Source organism: Tachysurus fulvidraco, chromosome 9 (assembly GCF_022655615.1).
Source record: "Tachysurus fulvidraco isolate hzauxx_2018 chromosome 9, HZAU_PFXX_2.0, whole genome shotgun sequence".
NCBI classification, from domain to species: domain Eukaryota; kingdom Metazoa; phylum Chordata; class Actinopteri; order Siluriformes; family Bagridae; genus Tachysurus; species Tachysurus fulvidraco.
In genome coordinates this window covers 3,730,663-3,751,328 of record NC_062526.1, presented here as the reverse complement: position 1 = coordinate 3,751,328, position 20,666 = coordinate 3,730,663, and the positions used below count along the sequence as shown (strand labels likewise).

At 38.4% G+C, this 20,666-nt stretch overlaps 1 protein-coding gene across 2 annotated transcripts in view; it reads right to left on the bottom strand.

Annotated features, from left to right (window-relative positions):
• Positions 1 to 5,166: 5,166 nt before the first annotated feature.
• The window catches only part of scarf2 (scavenger receptor class F, member 2), a 34,974-nt gene continuing 19,474 nt past the window's right edge, over positions 5,167 to 20,666 (bottom strand). For both annotated transcript variants that reach the window (XM_027162882.2, XM_047818757.1), the window contains 4 exons: positions 18,933 to 19,047; positions 18,329 to 18,453; positions 9,935 to 10,087; positions 5,167 to 9,461 (listed from right to left, as the gene is read on the bottom strand). In XM_027162882.2, coding sequence (XP_027018683.2) covers positions 8,344 to 9,461; positions 9,935 to 10,087; positions 18,329 to 18,453; positions 18,933 to 19,047 — 1,511 coding nt within the window. In that variant the 3' untranslated portion in view covers positions 5,167 to 8,343. The remainder of the gene's footprint in view (positions 9,462 to 9,934; positions 10,088 to 18,328; positions 18,454 to 18,932; positions 19,048 to 20,666) is intronic.

The window sequence follows — 20,666 nt, the reverse complement described above, 5'->3', positions numbered from 1 at the left end:
CGGCGCAAAAAAAAACAAAAAAAACCCCTTTATTTATTTATTTATTTATTTATTTATTTATTTATTTATTGTGCCGGTGAAAACGTGACACAAACGTGACTGGTAACGTGTGTGTGTGTTAAGAGTGCTATATAAAGTGGTTACGTGAACCAGCTCACAATGTTTGCATTACTTTACATCACATTACTCCATAACCTCGCCAACTTTTTAGCGCAACGGCGTGCTGCGTGTGACGTCATCGTTATTGTTCGTTTGCACATGCAAACTGTTCACACTGGTATCTGATATAGACCACATTTTAAAAGGTAATGTGAACAGCCAAACAAAAAAAAAAAATCAGATCTGAGCAAAATATCCGAATTGATCATTAAGACTTGCAGTGTGAACGTGGTCTAAGGGAGTTTTTCCTCACCACATTCACCTCAGTCACCTCAGGCTTGTTATGGGGATAAATACACACATTTAAATATAACTATCTAAAATTAATCTTGAATTTTTGTATTGTATTAATCTTTATAGTCACTTTTTTGTTTTATATTTATGATCTGTAAAGCTGCTTTAAGACAATGTCCATTAAAAAGCGCTATACAAATAAAATTGAATTTGAATACAGTTTAGGCTTTTATTGAGAATTCATGTTAAAGACAAAATACATTTTAACTCCAAATGGCTTTAAAAACCATGAATAAAACATACTGAGTTAAGGGAAAACAATCAATTACAACATTTTTCTTGTTTTGTTGAAAACAACAATGATTTCAAGAATGATTTTTTTTTTTATGATGTCATAATTGTGGGCAAGTCGTAATTCGTCATAATTTGTGGGCAGGTCGTGGCCTAATGTGGGCAAGTCGTGGCCTAATGGTTAGATAGTCTGACTCGTAATCCTAAGGTTCTGGGTTCGAGTCTCGGGCCGGCCAAGACTGAGGTGCCCTTGAGCAAGGCACTGAACCCCCCAACTGCTCCCCGGGTGCTGCTGCATACAGTAAATGGCTGCCCACTGCTCTGGGTGTGTGTTCACGGTGTGTGTGTGTTCACTGCTGTGTTTGTGCACTTTGGATGGGTCAAATGCAGAGAACGAATTCTGAGTATGGTTCACCGTACTTAGCTGTATGTCACTTTACTTCACTTTTTTTAATTGTTGTTCACTTATTGTTGCATTTAAAGTTCCTGTTACGACTCTTACAAAGTCTGTTACTGGGGAACGATAGTTTAAAAAAAAACATCAATGTTTGAATATTTAAAAAGAATTGTGTTTATATCAGAAACAGAAAATCTAAGAGTTTATTCGGAAAAAGTACATGATTATTATTCTGTACATGATTTTAATTAGCAAACAAAGATTTAAAGTAGTAGTAAAGTAAATACAACAAATAAATTAAAATAGGAAACAAATACAATGCTGTATAAACTGAACGTAATATTTTTGTGATATCATTCCGTCCATGTTGGAAAGTCTGTTTTTTTTAACCCTAGTGAGTGCTGAATAAAGCTTCTTGCACTTTACGTGTCTTTATCTGTTATGTGATTTCTTTGAACAATCCTGACTGCGTTGCCAGGGTGCGACAGAAATAAGTTTAATGAGGTGAGTTAAATATTGCACATGAAAAACATCTAAAAACCAAAGCTTTTATTGGCTTATATTGTTTCCCAGTTAATTATAATGTATTTCAGGCTAAATCACTACATCTTAAATCACAGTGCGAGCTCAGTTTCGCTGGAAATAATATATTGCACACACACACACACACACACACACACACACACACACACACACACACACACACACACACACATGCACACACACACACACATGTGAGCTCACTCCTGTGGTTCTGCCTGTTGAAGTGCTGAGCTCAGCGTTTTTGTGCCTGGAGGCCCACGACAGGGCCAAGCGCTTTTTCCCAAACAGCACTTTTCCTCTCATGGTGACACGTCCACTGCTCCATGCCAGCCGCGGACAAAGACCCAAGGCCGATATGGGAGCATTTTCAGTAATCGTTGGAGTAAGAACTCAATGACATTCGCCAACAATATTGGCAGTTCTTCCTTCCTGTCGCTCTGCAGAAGCCAAAGTATGCTTTCTGCTTGGACGAAGGAACAGTGATCATCAAATCTGCTACACAAAATGTTTTTTAAATCCGGAATTTGTTTTCGTTCTTTACCATGTTAAATTTTGTGTCATCACGTCAGCGTAGCAACATCTTAGCAGCTACGAGCCCCTTTCAAGCGTAACTCTAGCCTGGTCTTCTTTCTGCTTTGCATTGCAGAAAATATTTGTCTTTTTTCCCCTTCACTCATAAATTTCTTTCTTCTGCTGCATTTTTTTCCACACGGCCTGAAATCGCTACCAGATGTGAAAGCAATCCGGTCGTGTCGCCATAACGACGGTCCGGGTTGTGAATAGATTTGGGGTTTGGGGTTGTGGGGGCCGACTGGAGCTCGACGTGCGTTCGGTATGTCATGTTAGCACTCCACATCCTCCATGTGTGGCCAGATCGTGCAAACATGTTCAGTACCCGAGAGCAGTTCCTTCTGAAAGAGAGCGGAGGAGATGCGAAAAAACGTTTGCTCATGAGAGTACACACGCTGGCTTTATCATAATGTTTACCCAGCACTTCATATAGACTCAAAACTGCAACTGAGACTTGCTGACATAATGAAGACGTCTGTGTTATAGGAACGTTTTCTGCGCTCGTCTTAGGAGAAATGTTTGTGTGAGCCGAGATCTGGTTAACTCGTGAGCAGGTCTGCACGGTCATGACTTCTTGGCTTTTGTTTAGTCTGTTACACACATTCACAACATGTATCACTGCTGCTCCAGCGGTGCAACTTGCAAGTGTATCCTCGCTTCTCTGGTTCTAATCAGAGCTCACGTGATTCCTCTATCCTGCCCCAGAAACCTTCTCATGATGCCATGGCCATTAGCCCTCCACCCATACCACCCCTCCCCCCAGAAGGTAAGAAAAACAAGGGCAAATACGCAGCGCATGATGCTTTAACTCCTGGGCCCCTTTCGGACAGACTCCCGACTGTTCCTCTATGAAAGAGCCTGTTGTGTCTCGGGCTGTGCTTTTTGCCAGGAGGCTCCTCAGGCTCCTCCAAACTTTAGTGAGAATGCGAGTGTGTGATCGTTGCCATCGCTCTAGTGGACCCTCACCTCGCACGAGGCAGCCAGGAGTCAGCGGAAAACCATAAAGTATTCATTACTGCAGGGAGAAAAGTGGGAGAGGGAAAAAGGTGCAGAAAAGTCAAGCCAAGGACCAGGTCTTTTCATCAGTTTGGAAGAAACTAACACAGTTTTGTCAAGGTGCATTTCCTGGATATGACATGGTACAGTAATAAAAGTGTGTTCTTATTGAATAAAGCAGAAAAGATGACAATGGCACAGAGGAACGTTTTAATTCAAAAATATTTTGAAACAAAAAAATTAGAAAAACTTTTTTGATTCTTCTTTAGTTTCACATTGGAGCTAATGACAAATATTGAAGTCTCCTCCACCTTAAATATTTCCTTTATTCACCTCAAATGTTATCCTTTACCTTAAAATATCCCCCCCTACAAACCTTAAATATCTTATTTGCAAACTTTAGAAATAACCTAAATACATAAAACCTCTATAAACTAAATATTTCTATCCAGTTCTCAATGCCCAAAGAAGCTTCCAGAAAGCCTTTGAATGGCGTCATGCATTTTTTATTATTATTACTATTATCAGAAAAGCCAGGATATGAGTTTATACATGACAAATACATTTGAAAATGTTCTACTGCCAATAAACAAACAGACAAACAAACAAACAAATAAATAAAGCTAGCACTGGGAGCATGGGAGGCACGGTGGCTTAGTGGTTAGCACGTTCGCCTCACACCACCAGGGTTGGGGGGTCGATTCCCCCCTCTGCCTTGTGTGTGTGTGTGTGGATTTTGCATGTTCTCTCCGTGCCTCGGGGGTTTCCTCCGGGTACTTTGGTTTCCTCCCCCGGTCCAAAGACATGCATGGTACAGTAGGTTGATTGGCATCTCTGGGAAATTGCCCGTAGTATGTGAATGTGTGAGTGAATGAAAGTGTGTGTGTGTGTGCCCTGTGATTGGTTGGCACTGCGTCCAGGGTGTATCCTGCCTTGATGCCCAATGACGCCTGGCTCCCCGTGACCCGAGAAGTTCAGATAAGCGGTAGAAAATGAATGAATGAATGAATGAATGAATGATAAAGCTAGCACAGCTAGTAGAGCTAGGATCAGATTTAGCTTTTAAAGCTAACTTGTTTGGTCACAGGTAAACAAAAGTATGATGTTAGTATAGGTACTCGTTACCTACATGATTTAAAATTTCTACATTGACAACCAAAGTTTAAGCATAACAACCAACATTCGACATGTAAAAATTATCCAGCTAACTAAAGGCTAAAAAAAATAGCTAGATTTCTGTCTCAATTTGCTGCCATATCTTTGGCTATTTATTTGACATTCTGAAATTCTGCAAAAAATATTCTACAACACAGTTGTTGTTTTGTTTTTTTGTTTTTTTTTTTGCGAACATTAAGTGACAGCGTGTTATCTTCCATGCAGGGTCTACTGTACATCTAACAGTTTCCAGGTAGAGAAGCTTTCTCTTATATGGTTTAGGATACAGGAAGATCATCTTTAACTACACGCTTTGTTAGGTAGCCTGAAGAATGTATTTAGCACGTCAGAACCGTTAACCAATCCAGTGAATCAGGAATGTGATGGACATTTGAGGTGGCACCAGATCCTAGTTCTATTTGGAGCTTTTGCTAAGGACAGTCCAACATGGATTATGGCAAAAATAATTCACTTCCTGAAAATGTTTATAGTTTTTTTTTACCTACTGTAAGACTTGGAATTGCTTCGGTGGATAATCTTCAGCTGTAATTTTAAAGACTGTCCTAGAGTCATACAAGATCACCAAATGTCACTCACTGTTGTCTCAAAAAAGTTTTTCCTTGCTCATCATGGATCTAAACGTACATTTGGATGGCTGTAAAGCTGTTTTGAGGCTGTAAAGCTGTATTGAATTTAAGTACTGAAATTGTATACTACATTTTTGGATCAAAATATAAGCCAAAAAAGGTTTGATGACATCAATGAAAAAAAAAAAAAAAAAACCAAGTCTTGATTTAAACAAATCCTTCAGGTTCAGGAGCTACTGTTTTAATTTTTATTACAACACAAGGTAACTGAAAGGCAACCACACATTAACAACAAACACTGAACAAACGAAGTGAGAGATCCAGACCGATTCAGGGCCGTGCTTCAGATCAGGCCTCGGTCAGAGCGCAAAACAGTTCTGACACACAATTCAGGCTTATTCCTACAGCTGAGACAGTTTCAGGATCTGGGCAAAAACATCAAATCATGTTCTTTGTCATCAATCATTGGACCTCAGGTTTTAAGCAATGACGAAACTGATCTCACACTGATCTCTGCATCATATGATTTACTGTTTAAAACAATAACATCCACAGAGAAACAGGACAAAAACAACACATTCTAAGTAAAGAGTTCATACGTATACGATTGTACCTGATGCTTGAATGTAAAAAAGCGGGTTAAAAATAGTATCAAATTTGAAAGCCAGTTCATTTGACACAAATTGAAAAGAAAGAGCAAAATATTATATATATATATATATATATATATATATATATATATATATATATATATATATATATATATATATATATATATACGTTATATAAGCACAGCTTACAAACATAGATAACAATATTATTACAAAATACCTTGCAATGTAGAAAAATAACCATTATAAAAAAGGAAATTCGTTGTACCATTTAATAGAAAGATTGACGGTAATAAAAAAATTCTTACTGTACATCAAATTTCTATAATATTGCTTGCTTTCATTAAACATCCAACACAACAACCAGAGCCAAAACATTTATATAGAAAACTACAAAACTGTCCAGTTTTTAAAAAGCTTCTTTCCGCCACTGTCATCTATTACATCAGTTTATTCCCAGTCTGATCTGAGAATAACCTACAAGTGCTTTAAGGCTTAAAGGCATGAAATATTTAAATATTATTAAATATTAAAAAACACTAATAGCTTGTTTCAGGTTTGATTAAGCTTCAGTTTTTTTTAGCTAAATTGAAGAATGTTTTATTTAAAAAACACACAACAGCGATTATTATTATTATTATTATTATTATTATTATTATTATTATTATTATTATTATTATTATTATTATTGAATGTGGATCTTTGGATGTTCTATAACAGCATGGAAATTGTCAGATTTCTATTAATGTGCTCATTATAATATATTTTCTTTTCTGTAATAACTGCTTACTCAGGGATGTGTCATATAAACAAAATAAAAAATATGTTTATACGTTTATTTAACTTTTTCTGGAAAGTAGTCTCCGGTGTCAGCGCTCGGCAGATAAAGTCTTAAGGACAAGAGGGCTTTCTGGTTTCTTGTTAAAATCAAGATGACAAGCTGCATTTTTTTTTTTTGGTTTTATTTTTAACTTAAAAGTGAGAGAAATAATCAAGGATTGTGATGCAAAGAGTATTTATACAGTAGCTACTATAACAAAAGTGTTACCAGGAAGCCACTTGTTTTCTGAATGTTCCATGATATTACATGGAATTATAAATGTGTGACAGTTCATTATTCAATTATTAATTTATTTGATATTTTATGAAAATAATCTTCAATAAACTTTAGGGTAATAGTAACAGCATTAGGGAACATCAGTGCTTATTCTCCTATGACGGCAAACCCCAAATGTTTTTATTTCTTATATACTGACTCAATTTGTCTACTCAAGTATCATTATTTCCTATTATTTATATGAGAAACATTCTCTTTTGCTAATTAAAAAAAACACTGATTAAATAGTACACTGACCCTGAATAGACGATGCTTCAACGATTACTGATGACTGAACTCCAAACCAACGTATGTTTTGTAATTGCTGTAAATGAGGATACTGGCATATAATGACGTTCTATGCTTTATACACATCCAGTTGATGCATTTTTGGATGTGTATAAAGGGTTAAATCGATATGTAAATACATTGTACATTATAAATCCATAAAATATAGTAAGCTGCACTCATTGGTAAAGAGATTGACAGTCCTGGGAATCAGAAGTGGGATTATTGTGGATCCCAATAAACAGCCAAACACAACCAAAAATTTTACTGTTAAAAATAATCACTAGCTGAGTTTGTTGGCTGTTAATCTGCTTTCTGACATTTCGCTCACTAGCATAGCACCAGACTTGTTTGTGTAACTGTAACGCGACACCGACTATCAATCTCTCGGCAGTCCGTGGTCTGTTGTCCATATGCTGTGACTGGAGCTGAGGCAACATAAACCTCACAATGTGCTCTATGCCGCTATTAAATCCTTTACTACTGAAAAACCACAAATAGTCTGACCTAGACATCTCAGAAAGTCTAAGCGATTCAAATAATAAGAGCATGGTAGGATAAGCAAATAGAATGACTTACTATGTTCTTTAACAGCAGCATGAATTGCAGTATTAATGGTTTCTCTGTCATTCATGAATGTCCCAGAGGCATTGTATGAACTCTCCTCTGTTTGCTAAAACATCAATGCCACAATTCAACATTTTATAGCTGAGAGAAACTGTTTAGCATATGTTTTTGGTATGTTTGTGCCATCTTTGGTCAAGTTTTACAAGTTTCACCTGATATAATTAATTACATTTTGAAATATAGTTGTGAGAAATACTGTACGTAGACGTCAACACGAGACCGTAACAGAATGACAGAATCTCTTAAAGATACCATATGATATTTGTGGGAGAGCTTCTTGGGTCTAAACACTGTGACTAACAATAGTACCATTGCATTCACATATGCAAAGAGTTCATACTTTGCTCGTATTGCGGACAACATGTTTTTTTTTCTCCACAATGCGTAACAAAAATGGAAAGACTAGAATCGATATGAAGATGCACATGAAGATGGTATGCAGCTTGGTAAATGCAGATTTATAAAATTTCATAAAATAAAATTTCACCGACTATACAACTGTGAATATTGTTTAAATCTGTACAAGCACTACGACTGTCTCTTTCAAGGCACAATGTGTTAACCAGTGACTGTTCCTTCTCCAAGCGAGTCCTGGACATCAAAAGATTTTGAAGAAAAAAAACAAAAACTTGCAGAACAATATACCCATTATGCAGAAATTCCATCTGATTGTCATCCAACGGTTTGTTTATCATGAACATGAGACGAGAAATTATTAAATCAAAGGCTTCATTCCTTTCAGGCGGTCACTGCATGGTCAGCCCCGGTTAGTTTTTTTAAATTAATTGTCTATTTGACTATCTGAGGTGGCATAATAGCCATTTTTGGAGTGGTCTTAGGTTCTGTCTCTGAAGTTGTCTCCTTGCCTTTCTTCCTAGGTGGTTTTTTAATGGGTGTTTTCCTTGGAGTAGCGTCGCCTGCATCTCCTATCTGGGTCCCGTTTATGGCCTGCATTTCTGGGCTTCGAGGCTCAGGGGTGGAAGAGTCTGTGACAGGAGCCATCATCTTCTGAAGATTATTGGAGGTTGGTAGAAGGGGTTTGTTGGCTCCAGTCACTGATCGCTTGGCTTTCTGGGGTGGCGTGGGCTTCTCCCTGTTGGCTTGGGGGGTGGAAACCCCATTGGTTTTGATTCCAACGGAAAGACCTTCGTTGCGATTGAGGCTCTGGGTCTTCTCTTTGAGCTGGGCAGCGAGAAGAGTGGCTGCCTCTGAGTTTATATGAGGATGCATGATCTTTGGACTCTTGGGTGGCTCTTTGGTAGTGTCACTACCTTTCCTATCTGAGTGGAAGTTACCAATTTTCTTTAAAGCATTCTGGACAGCTCCATTGATATGTTCAATAGGGTCTGAAGCTTTGTGGGCTTTGTGGGAATCATTCCCATCAACCTTGCCATCTTGATTCTTCTGCTCACATTTCTTGCTTGACTTTTCCTTTGATCGTTGCTTCTCCTCCCCCTTTTCAGAAACCTCTTTTGTGGTTCTTTTCTTCTCTTTTGGTGGGGAAGGTGCCTGGCCCTTCTCTGTTTGAATGGCTCCAGAAGTTCCATGGATCCAAGAAACCTTTGGTTTCGTAGAGGGATCTGGTGGCCGGGGCTTGGTCTTTTCAGGGGATGTGGCTTTGTCACTGGCTTTGGTCTCAGCTGTGCTGTTGTCCTCCTCCTCTTTGGAATTCTTAGAAAGGCGGGCAATTCGGGCATAAAGAGCTCCGATAGCTGACTCTGACCCACTTGTGGAGCCTTCACTGTCTGACTTTAGCAGTGGCTGCTCGCTGCCATCGTTGACAGGCTTTGTTGCTGCTCTTGTATCTTTGAGTGAGGTGTATTCTCCAGCATCATCCTCGTTACTAGCCACAAGATTTTCTGTAGTGCAATTGGGACTGGGTCTTGCATTGCCCTCATTTATGGTATCTATATGAAACATGAGGAGGAAAGTGGTTAAAAAGGGAAAAAAATACTTTCAAACAGCTACTCACTTTTTCTGTACCACATGTTGGCTTTTAGGGTTGACCCATGAAACATTCACACAAAAAAAAGACTGCCTGGGAATGTTTTCTGTCTATTTTTTTTGCCATCAAACCAAATTGCTTACAAAACACCAATTGCTATTCTCCCTTCTCTCAACTATTTACACAAGAAAATGATTCATGACTTGGCCACATTCCCAATGCTGACTCGACCATTCATGCCATTTCCTGTTTGTTTTTTCACAATGCACACACAGTGCACAAGTCTGAAGGCCTGGCATTACCCCAACAGTAAGTCTGTCTTCACGATCGCTTTCCATCAGCCTGGTGTAGCACAAAAATTGTTCAGAGACTCCTCGACTCCCAAATTGCTGCTTCCTGTCAGCCAAACAGGCAGCTGTTTTGACCATAACTCACCTTCATGGGGTACACAGTAAACTGGGCCATCTTCACTTGTCTCAAAAGAGGAGAAGGATTCCTGGGAGGACCAGGATGGAGTCTGATGCTCGGTGGCAGATGGAGGCTCTAAGAAACTGCAATCGAAGGTGTTTTCTGGATCATGGCGAGATACTGAAAAAAATGGGAGAAGAAAAGCCAACGATCGGGTCAAGATGTTTCACTGGTGGTTCACCATAAACAAGGTATTTTTTAAATAACTTTGAAATAATTAATTCTTGAAGAAACAGAGTCTGGAAGAGAGCAGATAGATAGATAGATAGATAGATAGATAGATAGATAGATAGATAGATAGATAGATAGATAGATAGATAGATAGACAGACAGACAGACAGACAGACAGGTAGGTAGATAGACAGACAGACAGACAGACAGGTAGGTAGGTAGGTAGGTAGGTAGATAGATAGATAGATAGATAGATAGATAGATAGATAGATAGATAGATAGATAGACAGACAGACAGACAGACAGGTAGGTAGATAGACAGACAGACAGACAGGTAGGTAGGTAGGTAGATAGATAGATAGATAGATAGATAGATAGATAGATAGATAGACAGACAGACAGACAGACAGACAGACAGACAGACAGACAGACAGACAGGTAGGTAGGTAGGTAGATAGATAGATAGATAGATAGATAGATAGATAGATAGATAGATAGATAGATAGATAGATAGATAGATAGATAGATAGATAGATAGATAGATAGATAGACAGACAGACAGACAGACAGACAGGTAGGTAGGTAGATAGATAGATAGATAGATAGATAGATAGATAGATAGATAGATAGATAGATAGATAGACAGACAGACAGACAGACAGACAGACAGACAGACAGACAGACAGGTAGGTAGATAGATAGATAGATAGATAGATAGATAGATAGATAGATAGATAGATAGATAGATAGATAGATAGATAGATAGATAGATAGATAGATAGACAGACAGGTAGGTAGGTAGATAGATAGATAGATAGATAGATAGATAGATAGATAGATAGATAGATAGATAGATAGATAGATAGATAGACAGACAGACAGGTAGGTAGGTAGGTAGGTAGATAGATAGATAGATAGATAGATAGATAGATAGATAGATAGATAGATAGATAGATAGATAGATAGATAGATAGATAGATAGATAGATAGATAGATAGATAGATAGATTTTATTTTATTTGTATTTGTCACATACACATACATACAGAGTACGACATGCAGAGAAATGCTTCTTGCATCTGTCCGGTATTCAAACATAAGGAATGCAATTTGGGATAAAAAATATAACCAAAAGGAGGTAGATAAATAAAAAAGTATAAACTATATACAGTAAATAGGTAGATACTTGATGCCTGATCTAACACATTGAGGCAACAAAACCGTTTTAATTCTACCTCACACTGAATAGTACATTTTTCATGACCGGAATGTGCATCGTGTGCTGTTGAAAAGGAATAGTTATTTAAGTATTTACTGAAAGTTTAAATAAATTCATCTGAGCTCCATATGTGCTTATTTAGCCTTCTTAACTGGATGAAGCTTAGTTTAGAACAGGTCTCCAAACCTAATATAGGTCAGAGTGTTTTTTATGGCCCAGACTCCTCGTCCTGTTCTCCTTCTTGTGGTTGATATTGTTTTCTGCTGATCTAGAGAAGGAGGACAGCTGTGGGACGCCTGTGGTTTATCCTCCACATCTGCTTTTAGACAGGAAGAGCTGGAGAAGATGCTAACCACCCAAGTCTGGCGTGTTTACAGCTCTCTGACGTGATGCAAGCAATGCGAACTACTTTTTTTTATTTTAATCTTTCAGGAAGGCTGAAAGGTTTCCTTAGCTGCAAATGGATAGAGGCCTTCCAACATGCATTTTCTTTATCATTAGTATTTAAGATTAACTTTCACAGGGACAGAGTAAATAATTCAATTTTCAGAAAAAAATATAACAGCATCTGTGCTAAAAATATCAACCAAGCAAATGGTCAGTGTAACCAACAGTAAGACAACTGGAAACGTTATAACATGTTTTCCAACATACTGTGCATACAGAAGGATGCAAACAAATGACTTTAATCTATATACTTTCACACTGCAAGAACATTACCAGAGCTAACTTGTGGGAATGTCACACTTTAACCTGGTACATCATGCATGTGAGAACTATGTGCCAGCAGAGTTGTGCCTTTGTTCCTGTGGGGTTAGTGGAAGGCTGACAACTGCAGGCCTTGGGAGCAGAGAGACGGCCCCAGACTGGCCTTGACGCCACTACAAACCCATAATCTGCCATGCAAGTTGGACCAAAGCACATTCTTGGCACATCTAGCATGCACTGAGCCACACAGCTGTCTATAAAATGCCTCCAAAGATACCAGACCAGGTCTAAAGAAGGCACAAGGGATATACTGTATAAGTGATGACTTGAAGTTGGTTGAAATGCCCCATGACATACCTCATGAAAAATCAGTTTAATCCCCTAAAGCATTGTAATTAGGTTCATTTCGATTGCTTGCCCTGCAAAGTACTGACATGTCATTCAGTCCCCATGACCAGTGCTCTTAAAATAAGCTCATGATCCATTGTGACCCTGACCAAGTGCATACTGGTCAGCTGTTCCATTGTTTTGGGGGATTGATTAGATGTTTTAGGTTTAAGGTTTGTTAAACCCAACTCTCACCAATCACCAAATACCTGAAAGTTCCTCTTTGAATAGCCTCTTTTGCCTAACCTACACAGTTAAAGTTAAATTAGCAATTATAGCCTTCTGAGATTTATATTGCATGTGAGTCTTGAACAGAATTAGAATATTTGGCCATGCTTGCTTGTTCAAGTGTCAATTTTGAGAGTATTGAGGCTTTAGCTCGTATTTATTCATTAATTAATTCATTAATTTTCTACCGATTATCCGAACTTCTCGGGTCACGGGGATCCTGTGCCTATCTCAGGCGTCATCGGGCATCGAGGCAGGATACACCCTGGACAGAGTGCCAACCCATTGCAGGGCACACACACACACACTCTCATTCACTCACACACTCACACACTCCGGACAATTTTCCAGAGATGCCAATCAACCTACCATGCATGTCTTTGGACCGGGGGAGAACATGCAAACTCCACACACACAAGGCGGAGGCGGGAATCGAACCCCCAACCCTGGAGGTGTGAGGCAAACGTGCTAACCACTAAGCCACCGTGTCCCCCTTCATTAAATCATCTTCTAGTGCTAGAGCTGGAACTTATCCCAGGAATGCTTGGACATGAAGCAGGATGGGAAAGCAGTGGCTCTCAATGCACCATGCATACAAAATCATTTACACCGATTACATAACTGTACATTAGAAAACACTCTATAATCAAACTAATGCAATCAATATGTTGCACACGTGGCTAAAGAAGATTCCTGGAAAAATAGTTCATCGCCCTGGATGAAATAAGAATCCTCCCTCTTGTGAGATCTGTGCCAATTTCGCTGAAACCAACATCTTAATAGCAGTCTAACTCAGAGCAATGTTACCTAAAATTGATTAGATGCATCTACAGAACAGCCGTTGTATGAATGATCCCTGTGTGACCACCACACTATGGCAGATAAGTCACCACACCAAATCAGAATGAGGTATATTTGGTCACTTCCTGTTTCAGCCTGGCACAACCCCCACTCCCTTGGAATGCTTGGGACGCTGGATCCATTCTGAGGGTAGGATTACCTAACGGATAGAGGGGGAAACTGGGGAAGAGTGGAAAGTATGGGGAAGTAACATGCACCCAATGATAAAAAAGGGTTTAGGTTTTAGGACCTAAAACATATAGATGGATAAAATAAACATGCGTTTGTTTCTCCAATTTGGCTGGAGATTATTCCATTTCACTCTGATTTACTAACGTTAAGATCCCTTTCTTTAAAAGGCACCATCTTTTATTGTCTTTGTCTCTTTATTTGTTTTATTGTTTCTGGGAATTTTACAGCTTGGGAAGTTTTTATTGAAACATGAAACTCAAGTTCATCTTCAGCCAGCCTGACAAAGATATTATTGTTTTGAGGTGGATTCTGACACAGGCGCAGTGAAGATATCGCTGAAGATGGTGTGGTGAACTAGCGAGGAAGCACATGTCTCTCATAGGGAAGAAAAGTCTCCAGGCAAATCCCGGCCTAAATAGCCAGCACTGTCTTGTGACTTGTCTGCAGGGTAAACACGAACATGTCTGCAAACTACATAAATGAAAACTAGTTTGTAGATTTTAAACATTATTAGTCATGACCAAACCTTTTTATAATGATGCATTCTACTGGTGGAAAAGTCCTTGGAACAAGAATAAGGAAATGACAAGACATAATAAAAGATGTGAACACGATGCCTGTGTCATTGGGGCTATTTAATGATTCAACTTTTTTTTTTTCTGCCTGAGAATTTCAGAAAGTTTTATCTTTTTAGGCTGTAAGCCAGCATGTGATGTAAATGCAAAAAAACTTTGGACTTTTTTATGCTTATTTTAATAAAAAGTCTAGAAGAGAATGTTAAAGATGTACAAGGGGGAGTTAAAGAAACAAAGCATGACTATGTAATAAAAAAAAAAGTAGCCATTATTTAAACTGTTAAAAATATAGATTGTCTTTAGGCTGATTCCATAGAGCAGTGGTCCCCATCTCCAGGGCCACGGACCGGTACCGGTCCGTGGACCAAATGGTACCGGGCCGTCCAAGGAACATTAAATTATTTCCATTTTATTTACTGTGGTGTACTTCTCTCGGGTTTGTGCGACTTTCCATGGACGAGAGGTTAACCGGGAGCTGAGAGACGTCACCTAAAGCCGCACCAATACCGCGCATGCACAAAATATCATGATATCGGGCCGGGTTTAGGTGACGTCTGGAGCTGAGCGGCTGCGCCATTGTAGCTTTGGTGGAGAGAGAAGGTGTGTATCGCTCTTCTCTCTGTTCACCGGTACTTTGTCATGTTTAACAGTGCTTGGTGTAAGTGTATATTGTGTTTGCTCAAATTTAACCCACAAATTAGCAAAAATGAGCACGAAACAGACATCGTTAGAAAGTTAGAAACTCTGCCGGTGTTCTGGATTAAACTCATGGCGGAATACCCTGAGATTGTCACCACAGCACTTAAATCCCTATTGCCATTTCCGACATGCTATCTGTGAGAAGCGGGGTTTTCTGCAGTGACGGCAACCAAAACAAAACAACGGATTAAACTGGACATAAGCAACACACTTCGGGTGTCTCCTGTCTCCTATTACCCCAGATGGAACCGTCTCATTGCAAAAAAAACAAGCTCAGGGTTCTCATTGATTTAGCGTTGTAGTGAGTTAAAAAGGCATGATTAAATACAATTAAATTAAAATTATTAATTTTAATTTAATTGTATAGCCGCCGCCCCCAACCCCCAGCGGGCCGCAGTAAAATTATCAAACATTGACCACTGCCATAGAGGAGCCATATCTCCAAGGGTTTTCATCAAGAATCAAAGCTTCTTAGAGAATCTTAAGTGAATGATTCTTTTCCTTGTCCCACAATCCACTGGGTCCATGAAGGAAAATCTAAAACAACTAACAAAAGCATTGTTAGTGGTGTCCTTCAAATTAAGCCATTATGGCAATCTTATTTTTGCTTGCCTGAAGAACCTCCTATTACATTATCCTTTAACCATTTTGTACAGGTTATACAAGGAGATGAACAATTATTTATTTTTACATTAATGAAATGAAATCTTTAGGTTATGGAAGCAACCATGTTTCTATGACTGAGTGGTGGACCACCAAAGGAAATCACCTTGGCAATCTGAAATGAAAGGAAGAAAAATCATTGGTTTTTTACAGTTTGCTGGAGAACCAAAAGAAAAAAAAAGCTAATATATCAAAAGGTGCTTTGGAAACCCAAATGGTTCATCTGTGGTGTTGCTCTGAGGAACCCTTTTGAGTATCTTGTCATGAATGTATACCAGACCTTCAACAAAGTACAAGGGATAAATATATATATATATATATATATATATATATATATATATATATATATATATATATATATATTTATATATATATAATTACTGGTTGCCTGGAAACCTTTTCAAAGAAAAGTACACATAATATAAATTTATCATTTAAAATGTAAATTCCCATTAATGATGGAAATGTGGACGGATTGTCAAGTTCTACAACTACAAACTGAGTGTTGGGTTCTACTGTACAAAGAACCTTTAAAACTTCTCTATCTTGAAACTGATGGTAAAAGTAAAAGTTACTAAATGTTTACAAGATATTGATGATATTTGGAGACCTTAATTTCCCCCCCAAAATAAACAAACTCTTAACAGCCAGATTGCCAGCATCACACAGACCACGAGAGCTCACCACAGGGGTTCCTTCTTGGCAAAAACAGGAGCGTCTTTGATTAAGGCTCACTATGAACCTGATCTCTAAACCACAGGGGTTTTTATTAAGGAATAGGGAAATGAGAGAAGAAACCGGAGGAGAAAAAAGTGCCTATTTGGACTTGGGATAATACAGACACGCGGCACTACAGGGAGCCAAGAGCAATAAGACCGGTACCGAGAGCATTCCTTTCAAATGAAAGCAACGAGACCCTGATCGAGTAGCCACAGTTCACTTTTTAACCCAGTAACAGCACTTTACCGCTGGTCTCAGATCAAACAGAGAAAGAAGAGGAGCATTAATGTTTGGTAGCATAACGTAAGGAAACATGGCGTGAGACGTGTGGCAGCACATCAGTCGAGAACACCAGGATCCCACAAACATGCACATTAAAACCGAGTAAACTAATCCAGTTTATATAAATAACACCAGCCCAGAGCGATGGAGAAGAACCACAGTGGATGGCTATTAATAAAAACAGTACTGTGTACTTAAGCCTAAGCAACTACAACAACATGTCCATCATCGAGACAAGCTTTATATATAGTCCCAAATTAGAGCGGGTGAAAAAAGGAAAGCTTCGGCTGCTAACTATTATGAAAAATGACACATTATACTTACAGTAGGGTCCAAAAGGCCGAGCGTACTGTTTTTATTTCATCAGTTACACAATTTGTCAGATTATATTCCTCACACAGGATTACATCACTTTCGGAATAACTGCGAGTCAAAACACTTTTGTTATTTCTAAATGTGGTAGGAAGATAATAAAATGCCTACTAACTGAGGTGTAAATCATTAACACTGACAAAAAAGATATCACTGGGACAGTGTTACAAATATGTACAAATAGACAGTGCTGTCTATATTGGAAAACATTTTTAAAAAAGTCACATTCAGGCCATCCTTAAAAATATTTTGGTTTGCAGTAACAGTAAAAAAAAAAAAAAAAAAAAAAAAAGGGTCGGTAGGTAGGTCTATATAATTTTTTTCAAGTTTCAATGTAAAACAAAAAATGGTCACTACGTAGGTTTGACTTTAAACAAATTAGCATACCGTGACGTCACCGACTGGGTCTTCAACCCGTGCTTTCGGCCGCATCATTGCAAACCTCATTTTGATGCTGGGCACAGATTTTTCCAGAACTTCGTACCAAGTTAAAGCGGTGTCGAGCTGTTTTAATGAATTTTATAATGTTCTAAATGTATATAAATTATAATGTATTTGAAGAGTAAAAAAAAAATAATTGGTCGGTCTTAAGGCAAAAAAATAAAAAATAAAAATTGAGTCGATCCTAAATTGACAGGGTCAGTCAGGTTATGGCAAACAAGAATATTTTTAAGGATGGCCTCAACGCTTAATTTTTTTTCTCAAAGTTTTATCGGAGGTGTTTTATGTCATGGTGTCTTATTCATTGTGAATAAAACTTCCGTGTGTAAAATGCCAGAACTGAAGCTAAAGTTTTATTTCTATCTTTATTTATTCCTAGAGACCAGAATTCAGAAAGAATTTATAAAACCCTGGGGTTCTGCATTTGACCAATACACTCTTAAAGGGTTCCATGTCAGGGTATATGGTCTTATGAGGAATCATTAACATTGAAGGAATGTTTTAATTAGACAAAAGGTCTATAGTCTTTGTTGACCCACTCAAGGATTCAAACTTATGATCTCACAACTTTGTTGGTTCATTTTTTTTTTTACTACCTAATGCTCGTGCCTAAATATCGTCATGCTAGTTAAAGAAACTTCAACGTAAAGCTTTAGTTAAAAAGGTACAGTATACTGTATGTGCCACTTCTGGGAAATTTTTAGATCCTGTGTATGTGATTCAAATATTTGCATAACTCGAACAAATTCGAATAAACAAACGCGAATATAAATTCCTCTACTCAAACGATATCTTGCACATCAGCCACATTCAATCTTCTGTTCTTTTTTTTTTCTCAAAATGAAAAACATAGACTTAAACATACCAACAACTTTGGGGAGTTTCTGTCTCCGCAGAGGGATTCTTGGAAGCTTGGTGCTGATTCGGCTAAATCGTCCACACAGGATCCTCTTGGCCTTCTTACTGCTGGTTGAAGTTTCCCGGTCTGCACTGTAAGACACAAGATGTCTGTTGAGGACAAAACAATCGGCTCTACACTCCAGGTTGCTGTGTGTTCTGCATCTGTGTGGTCCATCATCCTGAGTCCAGTGAGCTTTTTAATTCGATAGTGACGAGTAAAAAAAAAAACGAGTAAAAAAATTTCTCGACTTCTTTAATTTGTGTGAATTATTCAAAATATTTTTACATTTAATGATGTGAAATCTTGACATTGCTGTATGTTTTAACAGCTATAAAGATATTCTTTCACCAGCCTTGTGGAAAAGATGCCAAAACTTTTGTCAAACTTTTGTCAAAGTTTCAGCATTACAGGACATACGACTGTTACAAAGTGCTAACACTGGAGACACCTTCCAAAATGTTACAGAAATGTTATTACACTACAGTCGGCCGTTATACGATTATGAGCCGTGAACAGTGCGGGAGTGTAGATCTGCATTTAATTAGACGGCGTCTGTTAACCTACGTACCTATTACAGTCTTTGTTGCTACAGAGACAGCAGCAGCAGAGCAGAGAGAGCAGGATGATCAGCAGTAAGGACACCAGAGTGCCTGCAGCGATCACACCCATCCGCTGGTTAGGATCTGAGGAAAGGAAAGGAAGGAATAAAACTTCAGGGACTTGTATGATTAACAACAGGAATTGGACAGAAATGGGTTTAACTGCTGGCTACAAGGAAAATATCTGGGCACGCACAAAACTCTTTAGTGTAACAGTTACATAGTGTGTGTAGTCGAGAGTGATTATGATTTACATACACATCTGTGATTAAATGATTTGTCTAACAGGCTAAGTATGTGTAATTGGTTAAGATTGTGATTGTCTACAGGAAAGCTTTACCATCTGTTTGAACATGGTGGCTATAACGTGATATAACCAGCCAAAAAAGCCTGATCTATTCATCCTGCGCTGCATCTTTGTAGTACTTTGTTTTAACTTTGTTTACCTACTTAACTCTCTGTCTCTCTCTCTTTCTCTCTCTCTCTCCCCTTGTTTCTCTTTTTCGTGAAGTATTTCTCTCCTCCATGAGAAGCTGCACTCACTCTCGCTAAAACAGGAAGCCAGCCAAAAAACACAGCCATAAAAATCAGACACCACTCTGGAAACGCCATCAAGGCAGCAACGCTAAAGGCTGCAGCTGTCTACTATACTGACCTACATAGGACACACACACACACACACACACACACACACACACACACACACTCCTAACAGTGCATGTTACTAGTAACAGCTGTGCTTCATTCAGCCATAAAACTTTGTTTTCAGTGTTAGGAAAAAGTCTAATGTTTGACATTATCAAAGCGTTCATGGATGGATGTGATGCATACTTCAGCTTTAACGCAAAGAAACAGCTTGTGACTGCTATGGTGACCCGTGTTAACAAACCAACAACACAACTGCGAGTCAGGATACACAACAATAAAACAAACAAACAAACAAAAAACCACAACAACACCAAAAACACCGCAATTTCAGCTTTAACTTACAAGAAAAGAAGAAATATAAAAAGTTTAGAAAAAAAACTACACAAACCCAAAAACACAACAATTTCAGAAGAACAAAACCAAAAACTGTTCTGGAGGGTTTATCTGTTTTGATTTTAGACACACTGCTATTTTCGAACTACATTAACGTTAGCATGCAAAGTAGAAACGTTGTTTTTTTTGTCTGTGTTATTAGTCATACACCGTGTCCAATCAGAAAAGAGATGTATACACGTTTCTTTTGGTGACGTGTTTGTATATTTACTGTTGCGTTTTTGTTTACTTTCTGTATTTTGCATATACGGGCCATTGTTAATCTATAAACAGAAACTCAAACCATCACTAATTCAGTGAGTTTTTCTTCTGCTCTGCTCAATAAACCAAATCCACAGCTTTGTTGGTGATGACGCATGTGATGTCCTGCATTCAGCCAGAAACGCTGAGTCACGTGCACTAAAATAAACCTTCCTGTCACCGTGTCAGTCGTCTTTGTCAGTTCTCTCTACACCACACTGAGGAACACCAGCTACAACCATCAGTTACAGTTGCCTATTATCCTGTTTACTTCAGGAGACATTTTACTTAAGGATAGCGTTTACTTCAGGAGAGAGTTTATTTCAAGATAGTGTTAACTTCCTAACAGTTTTTACTTCAGGATAGTGTTTAAGTCTGGATAGTGTTTACTTCAGGAGAGATTTTACTTCAGGATAATGTTT